Here is a 27,489-nt window from a genome sequence, read left to right on the forward strand (position 1 = left end):
GCTATTTTCAAATGTCCGAAATGAAGTGGTTAATCTATGTTTTGTAATAGTTAATTAACAAACAAACTAACAAAACTTAACTAACAAACTAACTAACAAACTAACTGTAACAATAAATGTAGCGGAGTGAAAGTACAACATTTAGATCCGAGATGTAGTGGAACAGAAGTAAAAGTATATCAAGAATTGGAAATACTCAAGTAAAGATGCCTCAAAATTGTACTTATAAGTAAAGTACTTAAGTAAATGTATACTTAGTTACTTTACACCACTGTGCAGAGGTGTGAAGGTGTGAGAACACCACGGGGGGGGGGGGGGGGGGGGGGGGGTCATGCTCTCTATGGTCTCTCAAGAGTAACACCACGTACTGGGGATGTAGCTACATTCTCCATAAATTATCCATAATTGGCTGTTTTCATTCAGTGTTTGGTACTACAATACCGTTTTCTTGTTTTCCTACTATGGCATCCATGGACAAATTAGTACACTAACAGACTATGCTGTGAGTATATGACCTCGGGGCTGCAGCCCTTTCAAAAAACAGAGTAGACGTGCTGGTTGAAAAACACACACCTCATTATAAAGATTAATTGAGCCTATAGCTCTGATCCTGATGCATGTACAGTACAGTGGATCAGCGGAGGCAGAGCGGCCGCCTCAGAACCTGGTTTGATCACTAGGGAGCTCTGTTTGTGGCGGGAAAAACTATATATAGAGGGCGCTATGGCCTTTAACAAGGCAGGCGGGGTGGTCAAGGCAGAAGCCACAGTGTGACAACATTCTGTGGACGTATTACTCACATCATCTACAACTGATGTAAAAAAGGAAGAAAAGGTGCAGACAGGCGAAGACATTTGGAGTTCTATCTTTTTTCCTGCTTCTTCCAGTGATCAATGCGTGCGTGCGTGCATGCATGTCTGGGGTGTCCTAGGGAGACAGATGCTCATTATTGATGTCTTCTCAGGTCCCAGACAGTGAGACAGACACTGAATTTAGCTTTTGGGTCCCAGGCTGAGAAACTTTAAGAACACATTTTGTATTAAACACACACAGCTCCCCATGACTCCACAGAAACACTCCGTGGGCTATTTTTCTGAGAACTGACTTGACAACCAACACAAACTCAAACATGTTGCGCTCATTTGCATTCAATTGCATAACATCATAACACCATGTATGGCAAACAGCAAAGAAATAACTGATCTACAGTAGATGCTCACGGTGCATATCTTTGGTCCGATGTGCAATAAGGGCTTTCAAACGGGAAGCATCCTAACGCGCCTATAGTTCATTTTCAATGAGATCTGCGTTTTTTTTCCTGTACGTGCGGAGAAGTCGAGGGGCAACATTGCAAGCGTATTTACGTGGGCGCGGTCCCGTGAATTTGCTGTGTGCGTGCTCGTTACGCACACACACCCGCCAGACCTGGATTCTGTTTAGCTTTTTTGTTACGCTTGCGTTGTCACACCCCTCTAGAGCAGACCCGGAGAAGACCTGTAGTTGATCCAGGTGGCAATGTCTGCTGCCCATTTGAAAGGACAACCTAAAACTCTAACCTAACCGTAACCGCACGAGAAGCCACGGGTAAGTCTTAACACAACGGATGCACCAGCATTATTTCAAAATAAAGGCGTGTCCGCTCCCCCAAAAAACCGTGAGGAATACAATTTGCGCGACTGTAAAGACGAAACGGAAGTGGGGAGGTCGAGGAGGCTCTCCACTTCCGCTGTATCGCTTGCTCATGATCAGATCTGTTGCTACAGAATGTATGATGGAGGCAACAGTCTGGCAACGCGAGACTAACCCACAAGGGACAGCGGGAACGCTACAAGGACCACCCAACAGCCCGTCCTGAATTGCTGCGAAGTCCAACAATTAGTACTGGAATATCTGGCTGCTGATCGTCGCACCTGGTGTTCCACACTAGTCCACTAGGCTTCACACGCTTCCAAGAACAGGCCACAGAGAGGAGAAAAATCACACCTGTGCGAACTGAGCGGTGCAATGATACTTTTAGTGTGATAGTTACTGTACTGTACTCTGTACTGTACGGTAAAGTTGTGTTGTTAGTTATACTTTTATAGTCATAGAGCTCAGTGTGAATGGCCAAGTATGCTGCTCAACAGGGCTTTTAGGTCACGAGGCGCGCTATCACAGCTGTTCATAAGACAGACAGACAGACAGACAGACAGACAGACAGACAGACACACAGACAGACAGACACACAGACACACACGTGGCCAGTTATTGGAGCGATGTGGACTGCTGCAAAACACTGGCGTAGACACTGCAGCATGCTGCAGTGGGCTCACCTCCTATATGTGCAGATTACATCTGTGCCTCATCATGTGGCAGGTAAACCCATGCATTAAGCCTGCTTACTCACTCACGTGTAATCGCACGAGCGCATCAGCTCCCAGTAAACAGTTTCAATTGGAGCAGCGTCTCCGTGGACATAGATGGTCGGCAATAATAACAATACGCAAATAAACGTCCACAGGGGCAGAGCTAGGACAATAGCCAACTTCCCATTTTTTATCCCACGATTTTTTTGTAACCCATTTTTCACCCCTGTGTCAATTATCTAATGTGATCCTGGGCTCTACACACCCTCCGCCAACCTGGGGAGAGCAACGGACTTGAATTCATGCTTCCTTCATGCCTGAGTGTCCAAGTTGCTCCTTCTACAAAGGTGTTATCATAGTATATTTAAGAATTGTGGGAAATATTCCAGAGACTAGTAAGGTATCAACAAGGCCATAATAATCTACAAAACCATTAAAGATATTTTTTTATCTGGTCACAGGGTCAAAGTGTCTAACTTGTGTTCCAATGCATCCAATTTAGTTATTATTTATTCATAAGCTCTTGTTATTAATTTACCATAGAGAAAAACGGGAGGTCTGAAACGTTGGTTCATGTGATCAGTAACAATATGAAGTGCATCTAATACTACTCGCTTCGCCCTAAATCTCTTCTTTATATAGGGTTCGACTGGGTGCTTGACGCTTGTCATGATGACGATGCCAGTCAACTGGATGCCTGTCACGATGATACCCATATGGGCCATTGGCCTGATGGCATCTGCTGTCTCCATTTATGGAGCTCTAGGTGAAAGCCTTCGTTACAGCCGTACTTCATAATGTTACTGATCACATGACCCCATGACTTTTCAGATCTCCAGTTTCAAAATGACCCGCATTTTTATTTATGTATTTCCACACACCGCTAACGATATATTAAAACACCCCCAGCGCCCAGGACGAAGTTCTTTGTCCTTTCAATTAGTCACGCCCGACACCCAGGACGAAGTATTGTCCAAAAGACGAAGTTTATTGATATGAAAACAGATCGCATCGCTCCACAGCCTAGAAGCGCCTGTTGGGCAATCCTCGATGTTGCACAAGAGTGAGACGTCGTCAAAAAACTCCCTCCCCTGTTTAGCCGACGAAAACGAAAATCTTAAAACATTAATAACTCGATCTAAATCATCCCATCTAATTATAAAAACACATGTGTTTGACGGTCCTCCGATGTTCAGTCGCTAGTCGCGATAGATTTATTCTTACCTCCCGTTGTTGTCGATCGATTCTAGAGTGGGGTGGCTATTGTTAGCTGCTACCCACACATTCACAACAACATCCGGTCCGTCTGTAAAAGTGGTCTGTGTTTATAAATCGAATGGGCGCTATAATGTAATGGATTAAATAACCCCGGGCAATTAAAGTGTTAAATGACATAGTAAAATGTTGAAAATGAGTGGTATTCCCCTTTAACACTTTTCATATATTTTCAAATTTTTCAAATAGCGGAAAAAGAAGATCTATCTGAGCATATTACTGGTTATTTTTCAGCAAACACAACAACAATCAAATGCTGAAATATAGAGATGCAAGGTCTGGGCCCGGCAGCAACATATTCATTATGTGTGCTGTGTGCATGTGTGACTGTGTCTTGCTGTGTGCATGTCTTTGTACGTGTGCATAATTAATGTATCCATCTGTGTCTATGGGCTTGCTATTTAAGCCAATAACTCTGTACAGGCCCTATACTGTCATTATATCACAGCTAAGGGCGTTGTTGGACCGACTGGTCTGGAGTTTAGAAAACAGTTAACAATATGGAAGAATACAAAAAAGATCATTATAGACACCCAATTAAAATAGTTGTAGTTACCATTTTTGGTAGTAACACTTTCTATGAAGCTATAATGCATTACAAACATACTTAATTATATTAAACATATATAATCTATTCTATATGTAGGCTAATCTGGTGGTTGCATGATGCAATGTTTACATCAGCCGCAAGCTCTCTTCATTGCACTTCTCCATTGTAATTGGTTAAATGTTTATAAAACCCAATGACATAATTCATTTTCAGTTTTGCTTTTTAAAGAAAAATAGCATACTGTATATAGCAAATCTAAAATAATTTCTTCAAGATCAAGAAATAGATTTTACAATGGCCACTGGTCTGCGTTTCTATTGTAGTGTACTGGCATGGATTGTGTTTTAAACAAACAAACACAGTCATTGAGCACTACTAGTACCGTATGTTAACAAACATGGTAAAATATGTCGTATGATGATGTTTCAACAACAAAAAAAGAGTTGTTTCTGTAAAGAAAGTATTTATCATAGGGCGATTTAAGAGCCAGATCCATATACAGCTGAAAAATAACAACAGCCATGTTTGTTGTTTGATGTCATCGAGTTGAAACAGCGCTGATTGGCCGTATAGCCACGGTATCAGATTTTCAACGGAGGCTGCTATTGTGTTAGCATACACTAACACGGGGGAGGGAGGGAGGCTGGGCGTGATCATTCACAGTACTGCATGTAATCCGACCGTCTGGGGCGGCGGAGGAATCAATAGGCATAACGACTAAGTTGTGGAGAAAAAAGGGCAAAAAGAAAAAGAGGATATATATATTTGGGTAGTGTCTTCTGAAGTGCCCAGGTATTATTTCCTCTGGTTGTCACTGTTAAGTACCGACGAGCCCTTCTGCCTTCAGGCTTCAGTAGAAAGGGCTTATATTCCTCGCCAAGTTGTATTAGCCTTTGGTCATGAAGTTGAACTTTATACATTTACGTCTTATTCTCATTACACATTCATATGCAGTGTGCTGTCAAAGTAAACAAATGAAGTGAAGTAAAGTATGATTCACACTGCATTCATTTTGATGTTTGATGGGATCATGTCTGTGGCAGTCCATTATACTGCACCGGCTTTGATTTAAGAACATAGGAAAGTAGATATGTCAGGATGTTCTGTGCACCGTTCCCTCGCATGGAAGCGTCTTTGTGAGAAAAGTATTGGAGCCAGGAGGCATGTTTTGATGAATGAAAGGTTTTTGCCATGTTTGAGCACCCAACTGATAGAAGCACAAGCTCTTCAGACATGTTTCATAATCATGAACCATTAGTTAAGAGCTCTACCTCTTTCAGCCAGGGATGGTATTTAGGATGAAAGAAGCATATTGTGTAAAACCAGAATCTGAAGATGGACAAACTCCACTCCAAACTAAAACATACAAGCTAATGGCTGCAGATGTAGAATAATTTTCTTTGATGTAATGGACCACAACCTCTCAAAACTCAGAAACACAATATCTACAAAATGGAGATAGGGGAGGGACTGATAGTGTGATCTCACTATATTACTGTTTATTTCATTGGCCCGTTTGACTGTCAAGACTGTTTCATTCTCCAGGAAGAAACCCTAAATACAAAGTTAATACACCATTGCACATAACATGACTCCAGGGTGTCTAATGACTGGAAAAATAAAAAATATGTGGCACTCCAGATTGCTGATGCCTCAGTACTCTCTGGAATATTTCCCATAGGTCTTAAATATGATAACACCTTTGTAACACCTTCCTGACACAGTCACAGTCAGATTCAGAAAAGCTGGTTCGTGCTTTTATTTCCAGTAGACCTGATTACTGTAATGCACTTTTTGCTGGTCTGTCAAAATAGTTGTTAAAAAAATATACTCCAGCTTGTAGAAAGCTTGTTGCTGCCAGCGTTTAAAAAAAAATCTAAAACCAAAAGGTTTAAATAGATCACTTACGTTTTAGCTTCACTTCACTGGCTCCCAGTAAAACAAATAATTTATTTTTGAAAAATCGTGAAAATGTGGCGCAAATCCTTTTTAGTTTTTAACTCAAATCTTTGCTTCTGGGGGGTGCCTGGAACCACATATTTTCAGATGGGGGTCGGCAGCCAAATGCAGATAATTCCGCATTATGGGTTGAGAACCACTGACATAGAAACATGTTTTTTTCAGAAAACTGTTAAAAAGTGAGTGCTGGTATTCCTTTCTAATGAATGCACACCAAACAATTAAATGTAATTAAATCTAGCATTCGAAATCAGATTTTGTGCGTGCATGCGTCAGAGGAGTGCAGTACCTTCGTAGACAGCCTTAAATCCCTGTGAGCCGATGGTATCGTCAGACTGCAGGTGTAACCACATCTGACTGGACAAGCTGACAATGAGGTCAGGCACACTGGAGCCAGTCAATCTACGCGCATGCACGCACGCACGCACACGCACACACGCACACACACACACACACACACACACACACACACACACACACACACACACACACACACAATAATACCAATATTAATACCAGTCGTGGAAAAAGTACTCAAATGTTTTACTTAAGTAAAAGTATCAATATACAAGTACAAATGTACAAATGTATTTAGCATTAAAACATACTTTAAAGTATCAAAAGTAGAAAGTACTCATTATGCAGTTTTCAAACGCATTGTGAGCTTGTAGATCTGCTATGTTCAAATGGCAGAAATGTATATAGGGTTTATGTAGATAATGTACAGTATACATGTTTTGTAATATATTTGCCTCTGAGATTTAGTGGAGTAGAAGCATTCAGGCCTTATACACATATACAGTAGCACTCTCGACTCTGTGTGTCTGCTATCACATATAGCACTCTGTGTGTCTCTTACACATGTACTGTAGCACTCTGCGTGTGTCTCCTATCTTCTACTAGAACTTACACAGCACTCTGCGTGTGTCTCCTATCTTCTACTAGTACTTACACAACATATATACTGTAGCACTCTGCGTGTGTCTCCTATCTTCTACTAGTACTTACACATACAGTATAGCCCTCTGCGTGTCTCCTATCTTCTACTAGTACTTACACAGCACTCTGCGTGTGTCTCCTATCTTCTACTAGTACTTACACAGCACTCTGCGTGTGTCTCCTATCTTCTACTAGTACTTACACAGCACTCTGCGTGTGTCTCCTATCTTCTACTAGTACTTACACATATAGAACTCTGCGTGTCTCCTATCTTCTACTAGTACTTACACATATAGAACTCTCCGTGTGTCTCCTATCTTCTACTAGTACTTACACATATAGAACTATGCGTGTGTCTCCTATCTTCTACTAGTACTTACACATATAGAACTCTGCGTGTGTCTCCTATCTTCTACTAGTACTTACACATATAGAACTCTGCGTGTGTCTCCTATCTTCTACTAATACGTGCACATATAGAACTCTCCGTGTGTCTCCTATCTTCTACTAGTACTTACACATATAGAACTCTCCGTGTGTCTCCTATCTTCTACTAGTACTTACACATATAGAACTCTGCGTGTGTCTCCTATCTTCTACTAGTACTTACACATATAGAACTCTCTGTGTGTCTCCTATCTTCTACTAGTACTTACACATATAGAACTCTCCGTGTGTCTCCTATCTTCTACTAGTACTTACACATATAGAACTCTCCGTGTGTCTCCTATCTTCTACTAGTACTTACACATATATACTGTAGCACTATGCGTGTCTCCTATCTTCTACTAGTACTTACACATATAGAACTCTGCGTGTGTCTCCTATCTTCTACTAGTACTTACACATATAGAACTCTCCGTGTGTCTCCTATCTTCTACTAGTACTTACACATATAGAACTCTGCGTGTGTCTCCTATCTTCTACTAGTACTTACACATATAGAACTCTCCGTGTGTCCCCTATCTTCTACTAGTACTTACACATATATACTGTAGCACTATGCGTGTGTCTCCTGTCTTCTACTAGTACTTACACATATAGAACTCTGCGTGTGTCTCCTATCTTCTACTAGTACTTACACATATAGAACTCTGCGTGTCTCCTATCTTCTACTAGTACTTACACATATAGAACTCTGCGTGTGTCTCCTATCTTCTACTAGAACTTACACAGCACTCTGCGTGTGTCTCCTATCTTCTACTAGTACTTACACAACATATATACTGTAGCACTCTGCGTGTGTCTCCTATCTTCTACTAGTACTTACACATACAGTATAGCCCTCTGCGTGTCTCCTATCTTCTACTAGTACTTACACAGCACTCTGCGTGTGTCTCCTATCTTCTACTAGTACTTACACAGCACTCTGCGTGTGTCTCCTATCTTCTACTAGTACTTACACAGCACTCTGCGTGTGTCTCCTATCTTCTACTAGTACTTACACATATAGAACTCTGCGTGTCTCCTATCTTCTACTAGTACTTACACATATAGAACTCTCCGTGTGTCTCCTATCTTCTACTAGTACTTACACATATAGAACTATGCGTGTGTCTCCTATCTTCTACTAGTACTTACACATATAGAACTCTGCGTGTGTCTCCTATCTTCTACTAGTACTTACACATATAGAACTCTGCGTGTGTCTCCTATCTTCTACTAATACGTGCACATATAGAACTCTCCGTGTGTCTCCTATCTTCTACTAGTACTTACACATATAGAACTCTCTGTGTGTCTCCTATCTTCTACTAGTACTTACACATATAGAACTCTCCGTGTGTCTCCTATCTTCTACTAGTACTTACACATATAGAACTCTCCGTGTGTCTCCTATCTTCTACTAGTACTTACACATATATACTGTAGCACTATGCGTGTCTCCTATCTTCTACTAGTACTTACACATATAGAACTCTGCGTGTGTCTCCTATCTTCTACTAGTACTTACACATATAGAACTCTCCGTGTGTCTCCTATCTTCTACTAGTACTTACACATATAGAACTCTGCGTGTGTCTCCTATCTTCTACTAGTACTTACACATATAGAACTCTCCGTGTGTCCCCTATCTTCTACTAGTACTTACACATATATACTGTAGCACTATGCGTGTGTCTCCTGTCTTCTACTAGTACTTACACATATAGAACTCTGCGTGTGTCTCCTATCTTCTACTAGTACTTACACATATAGAACTCTGCGTGTCTCCTATCTTCTACTAGTACTTACACATATAGAACTCTCCGTGTGTCTCCTATCTTCTACTAGTACTTACACATATAGAACTCTCAGTGTGTCTCCTATCTTCTACTAGTACTTACACATATATACTGTAGCACTATGCGTGTGTCTCCTGTCTTCTACTAGTACTTACACATATAGAACTCTGCGTGTGTCTCCTATCTTCTACTAGTACTTACACATATAGAACTCTGCGTGTCTCCTATCTTCTACTAGTACTTACACATATAGAACTCTGCGTGTGTCTCCTATCTTCTACTAGAACTTACACAGCACTCTGCGTGTGTCTCCTATCTTCTACTAGTACTTACACAACATATATACTGTAGCACTCTGCGTGTGTCTCCTATCTTCTACTAGTACTTACACATACAGTATAGCCCTCTGCGTGTCTCCTATCTTCTACTAGTACTTACACAGCACTCTGCGTGTGTCTCCTATCTTCTACTAGTACTTACACAGCACTCTGCGTGTGTCTCCTATCTTCTACTAGTACTTACACAGCACTCTGCGTGTGTCTCCTATCTTCTACTAGTACTTACACATATAGAACTCTGCGTGTCTCCTATCTTCTACTAGTACTTACACATATAGAACTCTCCGTGTGTCTCCTATCTTCTACTAGTACTTACACATATAGAACTATGCGTGTGTCTCCTATCTTCTACTAGTACTTACACATATAGAACTCTGCGTGTGTCTCCTATCTTCTACTAGTACTTACACATATAGAACTCTGCGTGTGTCTCCTATCTTCTACTAATACGTGCACATATAGAACTCTCCGTGTGTCTCCTATCTTCTACTAGTACTTACACATATAGAACTCTCTGTGTGTCTCCTATCTTCTACTAGTACTTACACATATAGAACTCTCCGTGTGTCTCCTATCTTCTACTAGTACTTACACATATAGAACTCTCCGTGTGTCTCCTATCTTCTACTAGTACTTACACATATATACTGTAGCACTATGCGTGTCTCCTATCTTCTACTAGTACTTACACATATAGAACTCTGCGTGTGTCTCCTATCTTCTACTAGTACTTACACATATAGAACTCTCCGTGTGTCTCCTATCTTCTACTAGTACTTACACATATAGAACTCTGCGTGTGTCTCCTATCTTCTACTAGTACTTACACATATAGAACTCTCCGTGTGTCCCCTATCTTCTACTAGTACTTACACATATATACTGTAGCACTATGCGTGTGTCTCCTGTCTTCTACTAGTACTTACACATATAGAACTCTGCGTGTGTCTCCTATCTTCTACTAGTACTTACACATATAGAACTCTGCGTGTCTCCTATCTTCTACTAGTACTTACACATATAGAACTCTCCGTGTGTCTCCTATCTTCTACTAGTACTTACACATATAGAACTCTCAGTGTGTCTCCTATCTTCTACTAGTACTTACACATATAGAACTCTGCGTGTGTCTCCTATCTTCTACTAATACGTGCACATATAGAACTCTCCGTGTGTCTCCTATCTTCTACTAGTACGTGCACATATAGAACTCTCCGTGTGTCTCCTATCTTCTACTAGTACTTACACATATAGAACTCTCAGTGTGTCTCCTATCTTCTACTAGTACTTACACATATAGAACTCTGCGTGTGTCTCCTATCTTCTACTAATACTTACACATATAGAACTCTCCGTGTGTCTCCTATCTTCTACTAGTACTTACACATATAGAACTCTGCGTGTGTCTCCTATCTTCTACTAGTACTTACACATATAGAACTCTCCGTGTGTCTCCTATCTTCTACTAGTACTTACACATATAGAACTCTCCGTGTGTCTCCTATCTTCCCGCCGTCTCCCACAGTCAGAGTGTCGTATCCTCTCTCCAGGTCAAATTCTTCAAATGCCAACTTTATCACCTATTATGGGAACACAAAGACAGATGTATTTGTTATCAGTCCATGCAGAGAGGGTTGCCCGATGGATCGGCCCGAAATGTGCCGTTATTGGTCAATATCGGAATCGGCAAATACAACGGACCTTAACCGATGGCCGATATTTATCTTTTGTTGATGGGCATAAATTTTGCATTGGCTATGTTGGTGTGTTGGTTATCTGCAGCCTACCAAGCTGTAGATTCTAAACATTTATTTCTTGTATTGAAGATGCATTTGTTTCCCTGGCACAAAAGCATATATTAAAGCTAAATTGCCATTTTAGACCTGGGCCGTGGCTCAGCGGTCCAGGCACCTTGGCTGGTAATCCAGTCTGGCAGTGTGCTGCGGGTTCGATAATTTCCATATCGGCACATCCCTATACTTAATTTTTACCCTTAGAAACAATGCCAATAATAATGACCGGCTATAGATAACGTCATCACACCATATAAATGTGTCCTTCACGGGAACAGCACTCAAATATTTAGTGTTCTGTGTGTGTCCCTTGAAGGTGTGTGTGTGTGTGTGTGTGTGTGTGTGTGTGTGTGTGTCTTGAAGGTGCCCCTGCTCTGTTTTGCAACAACAGAGTCAACTTCTTGAGGGAACATTGTGACAGGGGGATAACGCCGTACATCCTCTGCATGCAACCAGCACGCATCATGATCGAATCTATTGTGTGCTGTGAAATTATCATTGTTCCTGGGAAATAATGCATGACGATCAATTATGCATTAGCCCTAAATCACATCTCAAACAATACGTGGGGGGAGAGCAGGTTGCGGTCTGTCTCACATTTCACATTCATAAACAGTGAATGTCAGAGAGCATACTGGCAGCTCAGAAGACTAGAGGATAGAGGATGAAGCTGTGGATTACAGTAGAATCTGCCTTGTGATAATAAATGAAAAGACAAAGTTATGAAAAGAATAAAAAACTAATACTTAGCCTATAATAGCTGTGTGAAAGACTATAATCGCATTCAATCGGAAGATGTCGACCAAACATCTCTTTAATGTAAAAATAAGAGGAGTATATAGTCTGAGTGGATAACTCCTGTCACCCAAAAACAAGATCAAAAAGCACCCTGTTAACACCCGGACATAAGAGGGATATAGCACACATTTCCTGTTTATCAAATATCAATCACACAAAGCATTTATTAATGTCACTGAGCAACGTGTCACAGCGAAAAAACACTGTCAATCACATGACATGACATGACGTCCCCCCCAGTCAGTAGAGCCTATAGCTCCTGACTGGTTTAGACGTCCTCCCAGTCAGTAGAGCCTATAGCTCCTGACTGGTTGTGGACGTCCCCCCAGTCAGTAGAGCCTATAGCTCCTGACTGGTTTAGACGTCCTCCCAGTCAGTAGAGCCTATAGCTCCTGACTGGTTTAGACGTCCTCCCAGTCAGTAGAGCCTATAGCTCCTGACTGGTTGTGGACGTCCCCCCAGTCAGTAGAGCCTATAGCTCCTGACTGGTTTAGACGTCCCCCCAGTCAGTAGAGCCTATAGCTCCTGACTGGTTGTGGACGTCCTCCCAGTCAGTAGAGCCTATAGCTCCTGACTGGTTGTGGACGTCCCCCCAGTCAGTAGAGCCTATAGCTCCTGACTGGTTGTGGACGTCCCCCCAGTCAGTAGAGCCTATAGCTCCTGACTGGTTTAGACGTCCTGACTGGTTGTGGACGTCCCCCCAGTCAGTAGAGCCTATAGCTCCTGACTGGTTGTGGACGTCCCCCCAGTCAGTAGAGCCTATAGCTCCTGACTGGTTGTGGACGTCCCCCCAGTCAGTAGAGCCTATAGCTCCTGACTGGTTGTGGACGTCCCCCCAGTCAGTAGAGCCTATAGCTCCTGACTGGTTGTGGACGTCCCCCCAGTCAGTAGAGCCTATAGCTCCTGACTGGTTGTGGACGTCCCCCCAGTCAGTAGAGCCTATAGCTCCTGACTGGCGAGCGTGGTCGTGATTCCAGGTTTAAGTAAGTACATTTTAATTATATAGCACTTTTCACAGAGAGGTCTCACGAAGTGCTTTACATGCAATAAAATACAATACAAAACAGACAAGCAAGTAAACCAGATAAAAAATGTTGCTGTACAATTCAGCGCAAAACTAAAATTACAAAATGAATACAAGCTCAGAAATATATCATGAACCATCCACAAATGCTTGCCTAAAAATAAATGTTTTAAGGCAATTCTTGAAAATGTCCACAGAGGGTACAATCTCATCGCTGGTGGAAGAGCGTTTCAAAGTTTTGCCGCTACAGCCTGAAAATATTTATCACCTTTAGTCCTTAGTTTGGTGGAGGGTGGGTCTAGCAGGCCCTGTTCTGCAGAGCTAAGGGCCCTTCTGGGCACATAACGTGATATTGATCAAGTAATCAAGGTATAAGAGAATGACTGTAGGCTATTGGGTGCTGCGTTCAGCCTCCCTCTTTAGCCGACTGGCAACGTATGTGCCTTTCGGATACATACTCTAGGTCCTGGCCCGGTTCTGGCTACACAAACAGCCACTGGGGCAGAGTGAGTGTTTATGTGTATGGCCATTTTGTTTGTTGTTTCAACTCGTTTGGTTTTGTAAGCAGATCATAAAGCAGCAACACTCTTAAAGCAAGCGTAATTACTATACTCCTCCTTTGCAAGAAACTCGAAGCTGCTCAGTAGAGCAAAATGGAACCATTTAGACAGAATTAAGATGAGTCTGCAGACAGTACAAAACAACTTTACATTAGTGTCATTCTATTAAAGAAAGAAAGAAAGAAAGAAAGAAAGAAAGAAAGAAAGAAAGAAAGAAAAAGAGTTTTCTCCTGATCAGGTCACAGATAAACGTCTTGGTTCTCCCTCTTGGTTTTCTTCTTTCTAGGAAGCATTCACTTTTCCGTTCAGCAATCTATAGAGGTAACTTTCCAAGAAAAAGACCCACGCAACAGCAACTGGATTACTGTACGTTTCATGGTGGACATTCCATTTAAAATGGGAGGAAGTGAAGCATTTTCACTCTGGGGTCGTTAGCAAGCAACAGAGCAAGCTAAGAGCAGCTCAATAGCCCATTTAGGGGTCATTAAGAGCACTCAGCAACCCAAAGCTAGGGCAAAATACCTTCCGTCATCCCGCCGGCAAACTAGCACAACTGTGAGTGTCTGAGTCACCGCAGGGCATGATTACATCCTGGGAGAGATCGACAATAATCTGGACTCCCATGCTGAATGCTGATCTCAATTTGTCAGAGGGCATTTCCGTGCCAATCTAGTCCCCATTCCAGGGGCATTTCTTGTGGTCGGTGCAGCTCAATATCCCCTTATTATAAACAACATTACAGGCACTCTGTAATCCATACCTGGAAGTGTATTACCTGCCACCATTTAGTCTATTCTAGTACAGAATAGACAAACATGCCCTGAGGTGGAACACCCTCAGCATGGCATGCACACACACACGCACATGCACACACACCGTACAATAGAAAGTCCTGACCTTTATCTTGATGAAGTGGCCCTCCCAAAGACTAGCAGAAGCATAGTTACTCCAATAGCAAAGTAGAGAAGCCGTGCTGACTCACTGCTGAGCAGCGACTATAGTACTCCGAGTTTTGTCTAGAACTGCAAACAGTACACCAAACCTGTCTGTCTGTAAGTCTATCTATTCGCTCAATGTATAGTCATCTATAACAGCATTGGTGCAATAAAGTGCCTTTAAAGTGCTTTTAAGAATGATATGAGGTTAGGGGACTTATGTGGCTGCAGGTTAAGAATGATATGAGGTTAGGGGACTTATGTGGCTGCAGGTTAAGAATGATATGAGGTTAGGGGACTTATGTGGCTGCAGGTTAAGAATGATATGAGGTTAGGGGACTTATGTGGCTGCAGGTTAAGAATGATATGAGGTAAGGGGACTTATGTGGCTGCAGGTTAAGAATGATATGAGGTTAGGGGACTTATGTGGCTGCAGGTTAAGAATGATATGAGGTTAGGGGACTTATGTGGCTGCAGGTTAAGAATGATATGAGGTTAGGGGACTTATGTGGCTGCAGGTTAAGAATGATATGAGGTTAGGGGACTTATGTGGCTGCAGGTTAAGACTGATATGAGGTTAGGGGACTTACGTGGCCAGTTTAGACTGAGGTTAGATTGTAGGGTTAGGGTTGGTAATAGTCGACAACGTGACCAATGCCACGTCGTACGTCTCTGCGTTTGCTAATGGCAGGCAGTGGGCTCCAGTATACATGCAGTAGGACAAATGCTTCGTCTTGATAACGATAAGTAACCTCCTGGTTGATATCGGTTGATTTTAATTCAAAATCCGCTATTTTGTTGTTAAGTTTAGCCAGCCAGTCACTGCAGTTCTGTTGACAAACTTTGTCTGGAGACTTTAAGAGAGTTTATTTGCACAAACGCAGAGGGATACTTGGAGGAGACCTATCCTGCCCTGACACAGAAACTGGACTTTTAGAAGGTAAACTTTTATTTATGTATTCCATATTCCCCAATAATATCTCCCTCACGTCCAGTAACAAAACTGATGAGCACACGTTTAGACAGAATAGTGACAAATGGGTTTCTCTTACCCTGGCCCTAATTTCTCTGGGGTAATTTACCTGGAACTCAAAGCACAATTTCAGAAGCACTTCTGTGGGTCTGTGTAACTCAGAAGAGCCTTGTAAACAATATGGGCTCCATTCAATGCCAGTAGTGCTGTGTCCTCTTGATCTACACAAAGGAAAACGTACAAGGAGGATACAGTACACATTCATTCCCCACCAAGGCCCATACTGCATCTAAATGTCTGCTTTGTGTAGTTTTGCTTGGCTGTCATCATGCTGACAACAACATTCAACAACAACATTTCTGGCTGTTATTGCTGTCAGCAAGCCATGAAATTGTAAGGAACTGACAACTTTGTAATCCTAATGGGTCATAGAGATTTACTTGGCTAGCCTCAGCTGTGCCCTGAAAATATCCAGATGAACCAAGCCTATCTGTTAACTTTGTCCTGGAGTAACCCCGGTCGGTGTGTGTGCACAATGTGATGCAGGAAGCAAACAACTTGTGTGTGTGTGTGTGTGGTAAAATAACTCAATATTCCCCTGGTTGATCCGTTACAGCAGTTGAGACACCTTATATAGATAGTCTGGCGTAGTTTGGAACAACTCAAAGTAAATCCTATTTTGAGCAAAAGCAAGTTGACAGCTCTGTTGAATCCATGTAACAGAACAATTGAGTTGAGGAGGGCATATATTTCCAATATTTCCAACATTCAGCGCAGATTCTCTCAACTAGAGTGCTCTGCGATAATGTCAACAGTAGTGTAACCTCAAAACTGAAGTAAAACAAAGGATAAAAATGGACCGCAATGAGGAGTAGTGGCCAACAAAGCAGCACTCAGGTCGTGGGGTATAAGTATAAGTGTCTCTGGCATTAAAACACATCATTAAGTTGGAAGAAATGAGACGGTATACCGAAACACGACCCAGCCGAAGACATTTTACTCTCATAAAGAGAATTGCCTTTGGTCTAAGATGTAACAGTATAAAAGCCATGTAAAGCCTTGTGTTGGGACAGCAAGCTAAACCGACCATTAATGGGAAGTCACTTCAACAATAACACCCAAATAGATCACTGTCCATTTGTCTGTAGCAATGAGTTTGTTGCCCATGTTAGACCTGCAGGGCATTAACATGCCAGCACATGTGCACAACCACACCTGCGGTGCCGCCGCCAGGCACCCGTCCTCGAGTTGCATTGGTGCCAATGTGGATCTGCAGTGCTTAGAGTGAAGCGGCCCCTCTTCCTCGCCCGGTCTATCAGTCACTTTAAGTGTTATTTACAGTTATATCAGATGGCGAAAGTAGCCGATCTGCATGAGGAACTGCAGCCGTCTCTGCGCGGGGTGGTGTGGGTTGGGTGGCAGCATACATTTGGACTACCACTAATTGTGCACCATAGTCACCTGTCACCTGATTGTAAGTGACCACAATGTGTGACTGCAGCGCTACAGTATATGAAGTATCTGCTTACTGTATTAACAGTCGGCTCGTGACAATACTTCATGCCAGCCATTGTGACTTCCGTAAATACAACAGCATGAGCAGTAATTCGACAAGTGTTGTAACAAATGAGCTTAAACCCATCTTGTTAGGCTTCATTGGCATGTGATTAGCCTGAATGGAATGGGAAAATAGGTGTCTAGAAAACATTTTAAGTGATGAGAGTTAACAGTGACAGAGAGAATGATCCAATATTGAATACAGTAATAAACACACGCACGCACGCACACACGCACAAGCGAGCGAGCGAATGTGTTTGAGTGAGTGAGTGACAGGGTTTATGCATGTGAGCAACCAGGCATGGTTTAGACTTAAATTATTAGCTTGACATTGTCAGATCAATTGACTGACACACACACACCATTTAACTTAACTTGAGATGCTTTTGTCCCGAGTGAATCCGGGGCCATGGGGACGTGCGTGCGTGCGTGCGTGCGTGCGTGCGTGAACAATTTACATATACACATGCAATCAGTGTGGATCTATGTCACTGTTTCCCTAATCCAGTGGTTTTCAACCAGTGGTACGGGGACCACCAGTGGTCCTTGAGGTGGTTCCAGGTGGTCCTCAGCAAAATGATGGAGCGTTGGTAACCAAATGGACCCTTATAGAACTTGAACTCTTGAGAGCATAAAACAGTGTAAAAAGCGTAAAAAGCTCACACTGTGTTGTGAGCTTTTAGATCTGCTATTTTCAAAAGATTTGTACAGGCCTACATTTGAAAACTAGTGAAATGGGACATTATGCACAATGACTACTTTCTACTTTTGTACTTTAACCCATTTAGGCCTGACGTCAAAATGAAAAAGGCTTCTAAATCATGACAGTTTTCTGAAATATCAGTGGTGCTCAATATTTCATGTCAAGGACCCCAACAATTATAATTATGTAATTAGCCGCCGATATGAAAATATCTTGTTCCAGGGACCCCCTCAGAAGCAAAGATATGAGTTAAAACTGTTTGCTGTGAAAGAATATATAGTCAAAGATTAGTGCCACATTTTCACGATTTTTCAAAAATAGCAGATCTACAAGCTCATAGCTTAGCAATCGGTGCTGCGCTATGAGCATGTAGATTTGCTGTTTTTCAATAGCTAAAGTATAACATAATGCTTAAAGGAGAATCCCATGCTAGAAGGCTTTCTTACCTTTATTTGTACGTCCCCACCAAAGAGGTACAGGTGTTATTTTGTGCAAAAGTGCATATTGGCGATTTCCCCTAATATAAGCCCTCAATGGGGGTTGGGTTTTTGTGCTAATTTGCTCATTTCCATCGAAATAGGTAGTAAAGTGTGCCTCTTGGGATACTATTTACATCATGAAGAGAGGATATATGATTTTTGAGCGATGTAAATAAGCGAATTAGCACAACACCCCAATACCCCATTAAATTCAATGCAATTCAATTCAATTCAATTCATTGAGGGCTTATATTAGGGGAATTGCCAATAATGCGCTTTTGCACAAAATAACACCTGGACCTCTTTGGTGGGGAAGTAACAACTACATATAAAAGGTAAGAAAGCCTTCTAGCATGGAATTAAAAAAACTTTAAAACACCAAAAGGGGTACATTTTGAATCCCGGACTTTCACTTGTAACGGAGTAGTTATCTCTACATTGCAGTATTGATACTTTGACTTAAGTAAAACAATTGAGTACTTTTACCATCACATGCCAGTGACCACATACCCGCTCCATGGAGGATATGGGCCCCAACCATTTTTACACCATGACATTTGTACTTTTTTAAGATGGCCTCATATAACAAACAAATCATCCCGAGCCGTTTCACTCATACAGTATGGATATGAAGAATCAACTGACTGAGAGAAAACACTAATATTACTGCTGCTGAAATAGTTACACTTTTGCTAGAAACGGACTGTATCGGCCTGGGCTGTGCATGGCTCAGCGGCCCAGGCACCTTGGCCGGTAGTCCCAGTCTGGCAGTGTGCCGTGGGTTCGACTCCCGATCCCCACGGCCCTTACTCCATCTCTCTCCCCATTTCCTGTCAGCCTACTGTCTGTCCCTCTTTCAAAAATATAAGATAAAGGCGATAGCCACAAAAAAAAACATAAAAAAAGAAAAGAAACAGACTATCAAATAATGACTGACTGACTGTCGTAAACGATACAGAGACACGTCCCCGACAATATCACAGAGACAATAGACCACAGTTCTTATAATGAGACGATATTAAGATGACCCAATCTTATGCTCCATTGAGAAAACGTCCATGAACCAGGGGATGAGCCAGTGACGTCAGGATTTCGGCACTCTATTGATACTTTTATTTAAGTAAAAAATACTTCTACCAGTAAGACGCCTGGGGGCGAGAAGCGACCTCGCCATAAAGTGATATCCAGCGCTGACATCAGACTAGTGTAGAAACCTCATATACACGCCTGGCATCGTCATGGTGATACATACTCAGTTGGCTGGCATCGTTATCATGACATGAATCTAGTGAACTATATAAGAAGAATCCGAGCTAGCAGCATTTGCTATGCTCCTCACGAGAGACTCCAATGCCTTCAAGACGAGACAGGATATTGGCCTTACTGGCTTAATGTCCTCATTCCTTAGAAATGTCTGCATCCCGGTTAAGTTCGGATCGGATACCACTGCAGCGGGATCTAACGAGACAAGTAAGACGCGCAAACGCGGGAAGCGAACGCAACATAGTTATACTTGTTCGTTGGCATGCAGCTATACGTCCAACTATGGAGTGTGTTGCATCAATCACAAACAAATCACTCAGCTCCATATATGGGCACAAAAGGGGGACACACAGACACACAGACACACAGACAGACATGATCTGCTAGGTCTCATTGCGAATGCAGTGAGCACTTACTACCAGTAAGACGCGCAAACGCGGGAAGCGAACGCAGCTGAGACCCTGCAGATCATGTCTGTCTGTCTGTCTGTCTGTCTGTCTGTCTGTCTGTCTGTCTGTCTGTCTGTCTGTCCCGCTGTTACTGTATATGTGGACCTGGCCCCTTTACACACAGACAGACAGACACACAGACAGACATGATCTGCTAGGTCTCATAGTAAGTGCTCACTGCGTTCGCAATGAGACCTAGCAGATCATGACTGTGATGGCGTGGTCCAACTTGTGCCCATATATGGAGCTGCTTTGGGGACTCCTTATACGAGTAAGACGCGCGAACGCAGATCGTAAATTGCAATACCAATTAGAATAAATTACGAATTAGTGAGAACTGTGTAGTACTGTGAAATTAGTGAAAACAGGGAGCAGCCATCACACTCATGTCACCATGACTCATGCGTTCGTGTGTCTGTGCCCTTTGTGCCCATATATGGAGCTGAGTGATTTTTGATGCAACACACTCCATATTTGAACGTAGCTCCATATATGGGCACAAAGGGGGGACACACGCACGCACACACAGACACACAGACATGATCTGCTAGGTCTCATAGTAAGTGCTCACTGCGTTCGCAATCACTGCGTTCGCAATAAATCTTAAAAAAACCCAAATATGTACGAGCTGCGTTCGCTTCCCGCGTTTGCGCGTCTTACTGGTAGTAAGTGCTCACTGCGTTCGCAACAACCAGCACTGGTTCGAGCTATCTTATATGGTCCTTGATGCCATGATGATGTCACGATGACCTGGGCACCTGGGGTGACCAGGGGGCTGATGGGGTCTTGCCTGGGGTGAGCGGCGGGGATTTGAGTTAGCTGACATGACAGAGAACACTCTGCTGAATCTTGCATTTTTCAGCCTTGGTGACTTCACGCCAATAAGAAAAACTGATAAAAATGGAATTAATGAAATCTGACAATAACAAATGACGGTGGTTTGGTTTAGATTAAAACATTCTGAACACTGCTGGCAAAGTTTGCTGGCGCACGAGCGCACGCACACACGCACACACACACACACACACACACACACACACATCATCAGCTTTGCGGGTCAGTTAAGTTGACAGAAAGTAAACACATAGTCAACATTCATCAAATCACACAGACACGTGCGCACACACACGCACTATACACACATTGTGTAAAACTAAATAAGTCATGTGGAATAATATTAATATCCAGTCAAAGAAAAGACAGAAGAGGGAAAGGGGGAGCATGAAGAGAGAGCAGAGATGAATACATGAAGAAATAGTGAGAGACGGAGAGAGATAGATAGAGAAAGGGGAGGACAGACAGAAAGATGACCATTATTAATCTTTATTTATCTCCCCGTCTCTGTCCCTCTCGCTCTCTCCCTCGGTCCACCTCTTCCCTCCCTCTGCCTTTGTCTCTCCCTGGCTGTTTTTTTACCCCACAAGATTGTCTCTGCCATCGACCACAGATGGTACGCATCAATAGATACTGTTGCTTACGGCCAGAAACCTTGTATCTCTATATCTCAACTTTTTATGTTTGTTTTTTCGTAAATGAATGCCCTGGCCTACTTCATCACACAAGAGTGTCACGACGCATTGCGAGCTTGTAGACGAGGTGGCAGCAAAGGGCCTTGCCATTGTAAGGCACGGCTGTACAGTATGTTATAGCATTATCTCACAATTTTTCTCCAAATTCTCTCCTTTTTATTTTATGTAATCATGGTGATGTAAAATGAATGGTTGGTAGCAGCATCAAATGGAATATGTAAAAAGAAAAAGTACAAGGTAAAATGAATATAATCCTGTAAAAGCATAACTGAAATGAAATAAATAAATATGAAATGAAATGAACAATGTTTATCTTTAGGCAGAAGCGTTAACATGTCTGGTTCGGTCACGACGTAAAGTCACAAATCACATCCGAACCTCAGATGGATCATCGTCACCGGCGTGGACACATTGGCCGCATTTTTCAGAAATGTATGAAGATATTACTTGTATTATGGGACCCTATTTGGTGCTTGGGGGGGGAGGGGGAGTATGCAAGGCGTTGCCTAGCAACCGTGCCAGTGTTAAAAGTTTATTTTCAGGGAAACCGTTTCATATTTGATATAAAGCCTAATCTATGAGATATCTCCTATAATGCTTCCTTACTGGGATTTGGGGAGGTGTAGTTCCAGACTAGACATTCCCGACAGCGACGCTATGCTTTGTCAGGCCCAGTGTTGGCACTGCATAATCACCTGCCATCAGTGTTGGACAGTAACTAAGATATTTACTCAAGTACTGTACTTTTACTCCACTACATCTATTTGACAGCTTTAGTTACTTTGTAGATATCCAAGGCGCTTTACATAGATTGTGCATTACATGCATTCATTACATTCATCCATTCACACACATTCTCTTGATACGCAGTACCACAAAGACTAATGAAAAAGGTCTGGAATTAAGCTACCAAATCACAGAGATGTTGGCAAAGTTAAAAATGCCACATACATTGGCAGAAACAGTAATAGCCAATTCATTCAAACTCACAGGGGGTGTGGGCTTGGTTTTGGGGGCTTGAGAAGTATTACTTTGCATTGACAAATTGAACATGTGTGTGCTATATTTTGTATATATTCAAAAATAAATTGGTGAAACCGAGGCACTGTCTCTGTTATTTTCTTTCTCTTTGAAAGTGCTGTCATGTGTGCTGTCACAGTGCTGTCATGTGTGTTTTTAAAATAAGTTTTACTCTTGTCAAATAATAATAGTATAATGTGTTATCAAATAAGTTTGTAGGCTATGAAAAGTGTGCCCTGGCCCTGGGACAAAAAAGGTTGGGAAACACTGTGCTATAGGGATCACAACATGTGGTTAAAGCAGTTTGAATTATCTATGGATGAATTCAGGCACATACTTCACACATACTTGTGAGGAGGAGGTGGGCAACTTTTGACAAAAAGACAAAGATCCAATGCACTTGTTTCGTGGGCAATAACAATATTACAATTCTCATCAGATCCCAAACGAAATCCACAAAGCAAACACTGTTCACAAAACATGTGGTGTGTGGGTGTGCGTGTGTGTGTGTGTGTGTGTGTGTGTGTGTGTGTGTGTGTGTGTGTGTGTGTGTTTCATCCATCTATTCCATGACCCACATATGCAATTGTTTTCTTGTGATTAGTTCTGAGACAAGGACACCCTTGAAACTATGTGACTGGCATTGTGGTTAAAAATAGTCAAGCGACATTTCAGAATGTGCTCACTTGTCATTGTGTACATTCTGCACTCAGAATGCCCTGTGCTTAATGACTCATAGGGCTTTCTCTAGGAGGTGCTACAAGGTCCCCCTGCCTGCTCAGAGCGTCTGTGGGAAAATCGTTTAAGCAAATGAAATCGGCTTGCTAAACTCACTTATGCAAATAGCAGGATTTTATGTCCGTGGCCACTTTCAGTCGGCTAAGATATGCACATATACAGTATGTAGGCCTACTGTCTATAATGCATACTAATGGCTTATACGTTGTTATTCCACCATATGCAAATTATGGTTTAATTAGGACTACGGTCTACGGTTTCTGGCAAACCGTAGACATAAACAATAAACAAATGGAGTACATAAATTGACTTGACATTTTATTTGTTTCTTTCTTTCTGTATTCTTTACCTCTTCATAACTCCTTTAACTGCACAACATAATTGGGAGCTTTACGAAACATAATTTGACCCATGTTGTTTACACCTGTTAAACTTGTTGATGTTTTAGATTAGATTAGATTCAATTTATTGTCACTGCACATAGTATACAAATACTTTGACAATGAAATGAAGAGTGGCGTCTAGCCATTACATTTATGTAATGTGATAATAGAGTTGAATATACAGCATGCTGACGGTGAAAGTAAGATTGCTTAATCATGAATGCTTTTCATTTGAAACTCTGTATGTGGCTCTGTGGGCAAAGCTGATGTTACTCCCACTTGCAATAAGGGCCTTTCTCGGCCCCACCCCCTCTCCCACTGTTTACATTGTGTTTAGTTTCCAAGATGGCCGCAGCACCAGGTGGGGCGGAGGTGAGCGGGCAGGGTCAACATATATGCCCATTCATTATATAGATGTTAGACGGATGTTAGACAAATAATACACTTCCGGAAACTTTGTCTGCCTGTCGGCCGCTGTTATATGCATTCAAATTGATATATATATTAAATTATTTTTCAAAGATAGATAGAAATAGAATGTATAGCCAATATTTGAGCCCATAACCCCCCCCCCCCCCCCATCAATCACAGCACAATAGACGACATGCAAAATGTGCTCTGTAAAATGAAACAGTCATTTGCCAGTGTGATTTCTGGTCTGGATTCAAATTTGCCATTAATGAATGAATTGCATTTTTATAGCGCTTTTCCAAGTGCTCAAAGTGCTTTACAATGGTTCATTCATTCATACATTAGGAGGTGAAGCGGCGAACAGTCGACGCCAGCGTCCTCACTTCCCACATTCACACACCAATGGTGGAAAGCTTGTAGCACCGACCAACTCATTGGAGGCAATGCCCTTTTTGAAACGGGCTCCTCGCCAGTCGCCCTACACACTTCATAGAGTTATAAATAATGAGACGGCCCCGGAATTGGATAGATGGATAGATCAATTTATTGCAAATTTGCTAAGAGGACGTTAAATCGTCACGTTTCCAATCATCCAGAAGAGAAAGGCATATAAGAGCACTGTGTTAAAATGGGATCTAAAAGCACGCTAATAATTATGTTTAAAAAGGCAGTATCATTTATGTAATGTGTATAAATATAACAAAGTAAGGATAAATATAATTATCGCCTGGTGCGATCTGCAAAGCGCTGCCTGCTTCTAGTAACAGCAGCACTGCGGGGGCCTGCAACTCAAAACGGCCGTGGCCACTCAATGCAAGTGGATGGGAGGGGAATTCTATTATGTAGAACTCTATGCTCCTACCGAGTGGAAGTGTGTAGGGCGAGTGGCGAGGAGCCCGTTTCAAAATGGGGTCAGTGTCTTTCCCAAGGACACTTCGACATGTGGACAGGAGGAGCCGGGATTCAAACCGCCGACCCAGGGATCATTGGACGACCTGCTTTACCTCCTGAGCCACAGCCGCCCGAGATTCCCCACAGCTTCCTCAGATTCCCCGATCTCTGCACCCACCGCCGCCCCCACTTCTGGGCAGCATTCCTTTTCGGGTTTATGATCCGGTCGAGAGCGGATGATATCGCCACGACATGTTGTAGTGGTATTGTTTTGTAGTCATCAGGCTGGAAGAATCATCCGGAACTTCCTTTTCCCCCAAACCGGAAGAATAACAATAAAAGCTCTCGTAGCCTTCAGCTTTTATTGAGAAAAATCGGTTTGAGGGGAAAGGAAGTTCCGGATGACTACAAAACAATACTACAACATGACGTAGCGATATCATCCGCTCCTGTCCGGATCATGAACCCGAAAAGGAATGCTGCCCAGGCTAGTTATTCGCTCAAGCATGTGTTAACTTAACACACGGCAATTTTGTAACCCAGACCAGGCTTTCTCCCCGAGGTGGGAAGCCTGCTGACGCGAGGTTAGCGAATAACACAGCCAAGAACACCACATTTGGAGCGACGCCCCTCTGCACCGTTATTGGATGGCCAAATTCTCAAGTTCACTCCCACTCCAATATGCCATATTTCTCAGCTCGTTCGCCCAGTTTATTTATTTATTTTTTTGAACAAAACGATCCCAGAGGATAGGTCACCCTAAGCAAAGCAAAATGTCTGACAGGCTACAGGTGTTTTTTCATTGTGCCTCAGTTGGAGCCACTTTGATGAGGTGAACAATTTTATTTCACCTAGTGTGGACAATAAAGCTCTGTTCCATTCCTGCTCTGCTGTTTATCTTTGCCCCCCTCCCCCCCCCCTCCCTCCCTCTCTCTCACTGTAGATAGAAACCGTCGGTAAATGCCAGCAGCTGGAGTGAGCTGATAATCTGTCACATTCTAGCATATTGTTGAGCTGCTCTCCAAACTCAAGCATGTGTATGTGCACGCGCGCGCACACACACACACACACACACACACACACACACACACACACACACACACACACACACACACACACACACACACACACACACACACACACACACACACACACACACACACACACACACACACACACACACACACACACACACACACACACACACACACACCATCTTCCCAGCCTTCAGGCTACAGTATGTGCACGTCTGTTCTATTTGATTCAGTTCTGTTGTGAATGATGAGATTTCTCAAAGGTAATGTTGTTTTACGTGCGGAAAGTGTTTCATCATCCTGAGACCAAACTGATTACGGAATCATTTGAATTAGTTAGAGAAAGAGAAGAAGACGATCAAAGTAGAAGAGGTCATAGATCGATCATGGAATGCAGGTATAAGTACAGGTCTAGTGGGTTGCCATAGTTACTCGTGCAGGTCAACCAATATTACTTCAGAGCATTACATCACCAGGTTATTTTTATATTGTTTTACATAATATGTATATTTCTCTAGATCTCTCTCTCTCTCTCATTATTCATATAACTCGCTTACTTTCTCATTCTCTTTACCTTCCCCATTCAGTTCCAGATCCCCCCCCCCCTTTCTATCACACTGTGTTTCTCTGAGTTCCTACTCCTCTCACATTCCCTCCTTCCCTCACATGTGACTCACAGACTCCATTTTCCTTTGTGTGTATTTATTGAAATCTTCAATGTCTATCTCTTGTCAAGTACCTGCTGGGGTACAGAGGCTCTTCTCTCACTCTCTCGTCTTTGTCGTCTCCATTTCACCTTCAGAACTGAAGACAGTAACTGAATATGCCTTTCTCTTCCATCACTGTGCCTCTCGCCCTTTGACTCTCTCTCTGCCTTATACTCTTTGTCCTGTTTTCAAGAGCTTCAGGCATCAAGACCTTTTTTCGCTTCACCCTAACCTTTCTGTCATCGTCTTCCAAATGACTGTTTAAATGAAATGAAATGAAATGCAGATTAGAGGAGCTCTCGGGCAGGTTATACTGCAGTTCTACAGAATTTGTAAGGACACTACATATTTATACTTTTATAGTTAAGTGATGGCTGCTGGCAACAGTGTTGAATGTGACTCGTCATCATGTAAAGCCATGCTCTCCAGTGTCCACCGTGCCGATATCGGCCTGACTCGGCCGCGGAAGAAGCCGTTGGTAAAGAACTGAGCATGTTTGGTCTTTGCCGACCTCGATAGCCGTCGATATGGGTGTGGTAGTGATGAGGGGGGTAAATGCTAGGAGCGAAAATCTTGAGGTACCGGACTATTCAATTCGATTCCAATTAAGA

At 42.5% G+C, this 27,489-nt stretch overlaps 1 protein-coding gene across 1 annotated transcript in view; it reads right to left on the bottom strand.

Annotated features, from left to right (window-relative positions):
- LOC308315110 (CUB and sushi domain-containing protein 1-like) overlaps positions 1 to 27,489 on the bottom strand; it is a 694,698-nt gene that overhangs the window by 266,988 nt on the left and 400,221 nt on the right. The window contains exons 11-12 of the mRNA XM_080762946.1: positions 11,108 to 11,211; positions 6,419 to 6,531 (exon numbers count right to left, since the gene is read on the bottom strand). Of these exons, the coding sequence (XP_080619072.1) occupies positions 6,419 to 6,531; positions 11,108 to 11,211 (217 nt within the window). The remainder of the gene's footprint in view (positions 1 to 6,418; positions 6,532 to 11,107; positions 11,212 to 27,489) is intronic.

Source organism: Protomyctophum bolini (genome assembly GCF_963924005.1).
Source record: "Protomyctophum bolini genome assembly, chromosome: 1".
NCBI classification, from domain to species: Eukaryota; Metazoa; Chordata; class Actinopteri; order Myctophiformes; family Myctophidae; genus Protomyctophum; species Protomyctophum bolini.